A 10381-nucleotide genomic window follows, 5' to 3' on the forward strand; every position below is an offset into this window, starting at 1 on the left:
CCCTTTTAAGACTGTGTATCTTTTTTGCTTAGTCACAAAGATCCAGGACCAAAGTGGTTGAAAACGCTGACAAAAAAAACCCTGAAAGGTGTTTAAATATTTCGATTTGTTGTAGCGACTCCACATGAGCACAAGTTTGAATTGTTAAAAAGAATCGAGTAAATGCACATTTGTGTGAATATCAAGGTCACAGTTACATTCGGTAATTTACAAATTGTTCTAAGATGAATTGTAGAGATTAATCCTAGACTGAAACGGTAGCTAATGTATATATTTTGAGTTTTTCTAAAAAATCCTTTTGCTGATGGCCTAAACTGTAACACAGCAACCATAACTCTAATTGTAGATGTGAAGGTTTGAGAAAATTAATGACAGACATAATTAATATAAAAATACTATTAGGATTTTTTTTTTTCCACCAGTAAAAGTTTTGAATGGTATTTCTTTACATGCTGGGCTGCGTTACTTTTTCAGAAGGTGAAATGATGACAATCGGGCATTGAAGCAAAGTATATACACTAGCATTTAAATGTATATTCAGAGATGAATAAATGATGAAATTGAGAGAGTAGCGTTTTATAGGCTCATGTCTATCTGTGAAGTATTGTAGGGATTGTAGATTGTTGTTTAACATCCTCAGTGCACTGAAGCAACAGATAAGTTTAGCATTTCTACAAAGAAAACAATGCCTTAATGCATGAATATCTTTAATGCATAACTGAAAATGAACACATTCTGTTTGGGCAGTGGCACAATTGCTTTGTGATCAGCCATGCATTCACTTTTGTTTATATATTATAAACCTGCAAGGTTTAATGACTATTGACTGTTTTGAAAGAGGATACCTCCTTTGACCACAAGCCTTATGTTATTGGATTGTGTAAATGGAACATGCTGTACTGTGAGCAAAATGGCATAATGCATGATTGTCTCAAAAGACTGATCCAGTGAGCGTGTTGAATGGCTTCCAGAAATTACTTCTCTTTTTTTCTGAATCTCATTCCCAGGCCCAATCAGAGTATGATCTCTTGTGTGGTAAGGTAATCTACTTTTTTGTATTCAGTTTTCAATTTCGTTCCTTAATTGGTGCTCATAAACAGTACTGCAAATGCTCTATGGAAAGGGTACATCATTGTATTATCACTTTGTCTCTATCTCAGATTGTCACTGCATTAAAACAAATGGATTGCCCATATTCTGCTGACGACTTATTTTAAGCCTAATAGGTTTCTAATTAATCTTGCACTGCTTTTTTGATTTTTATCTTAATTTTTTCATCATGTAGATAGTTTTTAAGAAACATTGTTTTGAAGGTGGAATAGAAACATGAACTTTGTGTCCTCACTGGCATTCTGACATCATCTTGATGTTGCCCCATATCTGACGGAGTTACTTTTGTCTAATGTGTTAAAATCATCTTCACCATCCTTTTGGAACTGCTACTGACAGCCCTGCATTTTTGTGACATGTAAAATGGTTCATACTGTTCATGTTGGTTCTGTTGTTTTCTCTTTATTGTCATTTTTGGTGGTCAACCAATGTCAGAGTTCCCTTTATAACGTGAATTTTTACTGGTGGTAAAATGAACTTTAAACTGATTTTGTTTTCTTTTGTTTTACCAAATACAGTTTTTAAACGACACCTTCCGCCTCTTTCATTTCACTCTTTAAGTCAAATGTGTTAGTATAATTTTGCTGGAGTCTTCGGAGAACTGTTGCGTTATTTTTTCTGCAGGATGTATCGTAATCATTTTGTTTCGTTGATGTTTCTAGGTAACGTGGTAATTATCTAGATGGTGTTAACTGGGGAAGTACTGACAATGAATGTCATCATTTAATTATAACATTGTGTAATAGCCATTTTATAAAATGTTAATTATGTTATATTGTAATTGTATATAATAATTAGATCATTTTTGTATTTTAAGATTGTATATGCCATTATGTCAGTGACATGAAGAAAAAACAATTAATATGAATCCAACATCAAAAACATTTGAATGCGCCCAGAAAAGCAGTCTAGGTAGGCAGCTCATAAGCTTTTGAGATGCAGCCATTGTCACTGCATATTTCAGCTTTTTCGCTCTCAGGCGATTCATTTATCCACCCTTTTTATCACTTCTGTTTTGTGCGTTTTCCTCTGACTTTAAGCTAAATGGGGAACCGGGTGCTTTAGGTGTGGTCGTGAAAATATTTGTATAAATAATAGTAGGCTACAACCACAATACCGTTTTCCACGAATTGCTTTCGGTTTCCAGAATATGATGGTCAATATGGGCGGGGCTGTCGTGATCGCGCATGACGGCGACCAATCAGAGCTCGAGCTGCTCATGATAACTCAGCTGTGCGGTGAGTCATCTGACAGCTGCTCGGGAATACATGCACTTGTTGAATCAGGTCCCATTCAGGCGGCGGGCAGAGGTTTTGCGTTAAGTTAAATGACATCTATGACGAACCCCTTGTAAATAAAAATACACTAAAGAGCCGACTGGACTTAATCGATTTTATAACCTCACATCACCGCAAGCTGCATTGCCAGGTGAGTTTCATTTTGAATCAGACTAAAGGCCAATTCACAACTAACAGACAATCGCCAACAAACACGTTTGTTGGGGTTGCTTTCACCTGACTGACCATGATCAATCAGTGTTTGCCGGCGTCTGTTGTTGGGGTAGTGTGAACATCCGTTATTTTTATAACATTCTAAATCCAACGACCAACTTGTTTATTGGAATGAACCGAATTGGCTTATAACACACGCATATATTATAACAATATGATGCTACAATAGAGCTTTTGTGCACCTGTCTTTCTTTTCACAAACCCACAGTATGCGTGTGAATGGTGCTATTGAATCACACGGGTTTTGTGCAGTGTTGTAGTGCACAGCAATGACGGATAGAATTAGCATTGTAGATTAATGGCTTGATTTGCAGAGAAGAAGAATCAAAGATCAGTTCTCTTTTGTTGCGTGTCAGTGATGTTTCCCAGCATACACGTTATAGCTTTCTAATGGCCAGTTAACAGAAAAATGCATATTAATAACCTATAGCTGAGCACTTTAACGCCGTTCTTTGATATATACTGCTGTCACGACTAAAATCATTTTTTGTCACAACATCATACACAAATGTAATGGTGTAGTGAAAATCATGTGTGGAGATATTTTTCCCCGACTATAATAATTATTTGTAATAATTATGTTCAATAACCAAAATGTCATATACAGAGTTTTTTTCATTATTGTTTTATTTCTGATTTAATAGTTATAATAACATTCATGCTATTAATTTTCTGCAAATCTAAATTGTTTCATTTTAATTCTTTAGATTTCATTGATTTAGTTGCTTTGCATTTATTCCATTTATTGGTAGACCCAATTCTAAGGATCAGATTAGTGGTCAACTGATGATAATGTTAATGGTCTATTACTAATGTGTAATTACAGCCATGGAGTGACAGTAGAACATATACATAGGCCTACACAATATTTTCCTATGCATAGTGTATAAAAATATACACAATGTGCAATATACACACAATACAACTTTGAATTGCTGTATGCAGCTCACATACAGCAGTCCTACAAAATGCACTGGTAAATGCATTCACATTTAAGTTTAATAATGCATTTAGTAAAGGAGGAGGCAGCAAGCCGCCCACGTTGTGGCCTGCTTCGGAGTGAAAATGTCACGCTGCCAGGAAGGGGCAATCCCTCATGTTACACGGATGACTACACCATTGCAGACATCAAAGCAAGCATTTAGTGTTTGGGGTTCTTGACATGTTTGCGCACATCGTCCCTCAGTTTGCGGCAAAGCCGGCTGTCATTTTTAGACCACTATCGAGTGATGCTGTGACATTTAAAGTCACCTTTGGCATGGGAATTTGCACTCTGGATTGTGTTATTCTAGGGTGACAGGCTGGGTGTGGAGTGTGCCAGCTGTTGCACGGCCAGCTGTTGATACATCCCTCCTCTTTCTGTGCAACCTCATCAACACATGGTTAATGGTTACCTTGGTTTAATCACATGTAATACACTTAAGAAATGAATCTGTCAATGCAGTAAACTCAGTAATAGAGTATGTGATCTGCTGATATGTGAATGGCTGCAGGTTACTGATTCTTTTTGTTTTATTGTTATCGGGACAGGTGTTTTGATGTCTGCACAGCGATTGTCTCTCTTGCCATGTCTGCGTACTGTCCTGAGCTGCGGGGTTCTCATGCTGGCTGCTCTGACAGACTTAACCTCAGGTATGAAGATTTCCTTTCAGCATACCACATCTTCCTCTTCCAGATAACCAGCCACTAACTTCCTTTGAAAGCCGCTTGTAAAGATAATCAAATTGTCCTTTTAGCAATAATCACTTATGAAACTTTGTATACACTATCGTTCAAAAGTTTGAGGGTCAGTAGTATATTTATTTGAAAGAAATTAATGCTTTTATTCATCAAGGATGCATTCGGTTGATCAAAACTGACAGTATAGACTTAAATTCTACTTGTTCCAAACCTGTTTACATTTCTTCGTTCTGTTGAACACAAAGGAAGATATTTGGAAGAATGTGGGAAACTGAACAGTTCTAGGGCACCATTGACTTCCATAGTATTTTTTTTTCTTCCTACTTTGGAAGTCAATAGTGCCCCGAAGCGGCCTGGTTACAAGCTTTCTTCAAAATATCTTCCTTTGTGTTCAGTAGTAGAACAAGGACATTTATACAGGTTTGGAACAACGTGAGGGTAAGGGTGAATTTTTAGGTGACCTATCCCTTTAAACAGCACAACTGTTTTCAAAATTGATAATGTTTCTTGAGCACCAAATCAACATATTAGAATGATTTCTGAAGGATCATGTGACACTGAAGACTGGAGTAATGCATAACAGGAATAAATTGTATATTAAAACCAAAGATTGTCAGGGTTGTACAGCTGTCCTGATCATGTAAAAAGATTCACTGAAATTCTTGAAAAGATAATTATTCATTATTATATATTAGTTATGAATATAATGATTAGTTTGTTCAAATACTAATAAGTAATAATAATTAATATATTTTTTTTGTAAATACAATATTATACCAATGTTCTCCACCAAAAGTCATGTTTGCAACCAACATGCAGAACAAAAACATAAAATAGCAAATTGAATGGTATAAAAGTTGCATAACCATAACATGCATAAAACCAACATGCATACAGGGACTACATGAAAGGGCTGAAATGTACCTTCAGTGTCATTTCAAATTTTTATTTTTATTTTTTAATTTTCAGGCAGGAATTGCTCCCACCCGATCATACCCGAGCATGGAGGTTTCCGCTGTGAACCCTCTCCCTGTCGTGGTTTCCCTCAAAAGAGCATCATTCGCTTCTTCTGCGAGCCCGGCTACACTCTACTCAAACGCCACCATTGGTCAAAGTGTCAACGTGGGGAATGGCATCCGAAAGTGCCCACCTGTACACCCCGATCAGGTAAGAGAAAAAAAAATGAAGTTGCATTTGCTTGTGCCCGAATACCTGGCCCAACTATTGCAATCCAACCTTTTACTGTTTTTGGAAGTAAGAGACTTATGCAAAAGACTGGAAGCAGCGTATGCTGACAACTCAAACTCTTTCGTCTTGCATCAGTTTTTCGAAAGTTCTGCTTTCTTGATGAAGGAAATGTGTTGGAGAAAGACATAATACACAAGCAGAACCATTAATAAACGACCTAGATAAACCCCAGGCGCCCGGATGGGAAGTAAAGTCCTAAACCAAAGGGGGAGGGAGGGGGGAGAAACCATGATGCTTCATTCTCTGCGTTCACTTCCTTATCTGAGTTGAAACGTATCACGAGAGGAAACCAACTGCTTGAGCAGGAAGTTAGCAAAGTAACCAAACTAACCAGTTTGACTTTTTCTGTGATGCATGTAAAGCCTTCGGAAAATGTTTGCATCATAGAATCCGAATCAAAGGATGTAAAGCTGTCACTCAACCACTTATTCCAAAAAAACATGCTCCACATCCGGGCTTAATTTGCATGTCAGTACTTTTTCAAGCTCTTTGACGGGAAATCTTTAAATAGTTTGTGTGTTGTTTTAAAAACAGAGATTCCTGTCGGACAACAAGAAAAAATGGACTCTATCCCAAGTGTGGCTACAACTGCTATTGGAGTGTCCATCTTCCTCTTCACAACAACAGCCTGTTTGGTCATCAAATCCCGTCTACTCTCCTGCGGAACGCAACGGTATGTCATTTCACTTGTCCCAAAAGCAATGAAATGCACACAACAGTTAAAAAAAAAGTTTGGGGTTAGAAATAATTTTTACTTTCATTAAGCAAAAACGTTTTAAACTGATCAAAAGTGACAGAAAAAGTGACTTTACTAAAGCTGTTCGTTTTGACCTTTCTAATAATCACAGAATTCTTAAAAATCTATCACGGTTTCCACAAAAATGTTAAGCAGTACAGCTGTTTTCATCATTGATAATACTAATGTTTCTTGAGCAGAAAATTGGCATATTAGAATAATTTCTGAAGACACTGAAGTTCAACTTTGTTCAACAGTTTTACTGTTTACAGCACTGTTTTTCTTCTAGTTATTTACCTATAGCAGTTCATGAATTCAAAGTCTCGCACATTCAAAGAAAATATCTTGCTTCCGTGTTGCAAAATAAGGTGGATCTCAACATCACATTAACTGTTGGGTCTTTCTCATCAGGCGTTCCTCAGACCAGTTGGACCTTGTGGTGGATGGTTTACCTGTATCTCTTCCCACATATGAGGAGGCAATCTACGGCAGTTGGGGCCAGCGACTCCCGTCGTTCCGTGGACCCACTCAGCTCCTATTGGCCCAGGACGCATCAGAACACAGTCCGCTGACTTCGCTCATACGGTCCGATTCGAATCGTTGCACCGACACAGTTAATCAGAGCACAGAGAATCTGCCGCCACCTTATGAAGAGGTCCAATCAAGATCCAGAGACACTGGGAACGACAGTGACGAACGGGCTTTGCAAAGTGCACTTTCTGATGATAAAAACAACTAATTACTGGACTATAAATATTCTCACCTTTAGCTTTTTGATTGTTCATTTCATTGCACTGGAGTCCTTGTGACTTTTCTTTCAACCTTTGATTGTGGATTCATCCTTTTGTGGCTTAAAATACCCGTGAGAAACTGGTTTTTCAACGACCTTATTGGTCAGATATATTTTGTGTTTCTAGGTGACCTGCTGCAATATAGATTTGTCGATGTTTTCACTGGCAAGCTGAAGACGTGGCTATCATCTCCCCTCCATGAGGGGAAACAAGGTGTTCAAGAGGACTTTTATGATTGATGAATGACTTTATTTAATATTGTAGGTATTGGAGCTATATCTGTGAGGATGAGATGCTGTGTAGTTAACGGTGATGATTCCTTTGACTGATACCTGACCTTTCACCTCATTTCAGTGTTTCTTAGAGCATTTGGATTTCTTGAATGTCATAGCCAGACTGAGATTTTGCCTGCTGACTGATGGATTGTATTATATATGTATAATTATTATTTTGATTCCTTTCACCTGAATAGATCTATCTGTTGTTAAATATTGCGTAAACATGTAGAACAGGGGAACTGACTTGAAGTATGCTTGCTGAAAGGACATTGAATGTTTATATTTTCCAATTATTTTACGATATGTAACATTTACATCTTGTATATAATTCTGACCAAATAGTGTATGTAAAATGAATAATTATACATTTTTAAAATTTTATGAATGGAATGTTTGCTATTAAAAATTATTTTAAATCTTTCCAGGGTTTTTGAGTGGTGTTTAACATGTTTACTTTGAGGTTATCAGAGGTTGATCCTCCCTAAAACCAACATTTTCAGTGATTTATGTGTAATGGTGTGGTCAACAACAGTGGGTTTAACAGCTCTAATACAGTGTCAAGCTTGTTAAAAGATGTTTTCAAACTAGTTTGGGCACACAGATCAATGTTGGATTAGAAGCCAAAACCCATAAGAGGATATCATGAGGAATATGTTTGATAGAAGCAGCAAAGGAGAGCAAGACACCTACGCACTTACATTTGACCTACAAAAAACCCTCTGTGAATAAACTTGTTTTGGGCCTTGTTTCATAAGTAGATCGTGTAAGACTAAACCTGTTTCCTGATTCTGCACTCAAAGATGGCAAGTAGCTATTCAAAAGTTAAATATAGTAAAACAATCAACAAAACATTTTTGGTTCATTTATTAAATCTGGAGCAAACTGAGGTTAAATTGCCCAATTGTTTACAGAATATGCTTGCAAAACTGTTCATGTTGCAAATTAGAGAGCGAGAGAGATATTTGGCAGTAGGCCCTGTCCCCATCTTGAGGTAAAGCGCAGACTGCTTCACACAATGCTGCTGTGATAAACACGGGTGTATTGGGCGGCGCTAGCTAGGGCTGGGCTGAGGGCTTAAGCCCCCAATGTTTTTAGTAAAGCCCAGGAATATTTTGTTACCTTGTCTTTCTCATAGAACAAAACAATTAATCAGAAAAAACAAATGTGAATAAGATTGCAGCTGCCACGATTACGTAATCACGAAAAGTGCATATTACAGTTTTATTTATATTTTTCCCTTTGCATTAAAGGTAGCCTACTTACAACATGATTTTGCAGCGTTGAGCATTGTAGCCAATCACAGACATGTCTGTTGAATGCATCGGCCAATCAGAGGCGTTTAAATGAGTCGCTGTGGTGAAGATGTGTTTAGCCATACTATGTGTTTAGCGCGAGTTAACCGAGTTCTACACTTTCGCAAACCTGTAATTATTATTGGTAATAAACTTAAGATGCAAATAAGAGATTCACTGCAATGTATTTGATATTCTTGATGCTGCCCTGATGCACTCCATTACGCACCGCTCTGTTTGTTGTTAGGATGACTAACGTTAAAAGTTTAGCGGTCTACTCAACTTTTTTTGCCTTTTTGAATTAAAACTATGCTATCATTTTCTTGATTCATGTAGAGAGAATGTATGCATACTTAAAAAATAAATATTATTTGCAAATAGTTTAAATCAATTCACTAATACAATAAGCCCATTTCTTTTTTTATTCCCTCAAATCGCTTTATAATTAATTAATTCCTTTATATAAAAATGCCAAATTTTAGTTTGGGCTAAACCGCCTCCGGGTTTAATATTAAACACCAGAGTTGTTTTTGTAATATTAATCTCCATTAGAGATGGTTGGAAGTGTCTGCTCTTTGCTAAATAAGCAAAATAATACAATCTGTTATGCATTAGCCACATGATTTATTCTACGGAGCCCCAAAAGAGACATCCATGGTGAAGGGGAAAATGTGAGATGAAAGGAAAAAGCCAGAAATCTCCAAGGTCAGTTACATACAGTTTAATTCCTATACATATTCTAAAGGTTTTTACAGAGGGTTTTTCTTGTCATTTACCTGGTTTTATATAACGTTTTTTTTTCCCTTCTAAAAACGTGGTTAAAATGTATTGGTTTCTGTCTATTGAAAGTATTTTAGATTCACTCTATAGATTTAAATAGTGACGAAAAGATATAGATCCAAAATTCCCTCTGTAAAGATTTTAATGTAAACAACAGGTGTGCATATTCGTACTTAAAAAAAAAAAAAATTCTTGTTCGAGACAGTAGAGAAGCCGTCACGACAATATGGGAATTGGGAAGAAAAAAACGATCGCAAAGGTTTTGCATGTAGTGACCGTATCCTGAAAGATAAAATAACAAATTAAATCCTTCATTCCTCACCGCTTCATCCTATATTTTTGAACTCATGAACGCATTATGTGTGACAAAACATGTCCATCTATCTAGAAAATACATTTTATGCAATTAATATTGAGTTGTGTGAAACACTATTTTTTTTTGGCAAACAAGTAGTTTTTAAATAATCAAGATGAATATGTGCTTTACAATATTTTGATGTCCGTTTGCAATAGTACACAGGTTTTAAAAGCATTTAAAATGTTTTATTTCTTTATCAGTCAATACAAGGTATACTGTACATACATTTGAAATAAATGATGCAAAAATACGCAAAGTAACATACACAAAAAGTCCAAGTAATCGAAAGAATTTGTGAATGGCATGCGTCTTATCTGACACCATTTGAATAAGGCCCCCTGAGTCGTGTCTGTCCTAGCTACAGAAATCAGGGGAAAATATAACAATCACAGTCAACTGAAAAAAGCACAACTAATCCTGTATGCCATCATTTAAAAAATGTCTCTGCTGCATTAAAGGTGATCGAGAAACAACAGCAAATAACTAGACCGAAGATGATTGCTGGCTGTGAATGATTTCAAACTATTGACTAGCACATTTGTCATTAGCATTTCATATTATGATTCAAAAAGACATAAGACAAGGCTTTCAGTCAAA

The 10381-nt window shown here is 36.5% G+C and overlaps 1 protein-coding gene across 1 annotated transcript; it reads left to right on the top strand.

Annotated features, from left to right (window-relative positions):
• Positions 1–4103: 4103 nt before the first annotated feature.
• On the top strand, positions 4104–7137 carry zgc:152863 (uncharacterized protein LOC562658 homolog). Its single transcript, XM_056263484.1, has 4 exons — positions 4104–4253; positions 5271–5468; positions 6084–6222; positions 6697–7137. The coding sequence occupies exons 1-4, from the start codon at positions 4160–4162 to the stop codon at positions 7022–7024; spliced, it is 759 nt and encodes a 252-aa protein (XP_056119459.1). The 5' UTR covers positions 4104–4159; the 3' UTR covers positions 7025–7137.
• The last annotated feature ends 3244 nt before the right edge of the window (positions 7138–10381 follow it).

Source organism: Rhinichthys klamathensis, unplaced genomic scaffold (assembly GCF_029890125.1).
Source record: "Rhinichthys klamathensis goyatoka isolate OS25496 unplaced genomic scaffold, OSU_Roscu_1.1 h1tg000206l_1, whole genome shotgun sequence".
NCBI lineage: Eukaryota > Metazoa > Chordata > Actinopteri > Cypriniformes > Leuciscidae > Rhinichthys > Rhinichthys klamathensis.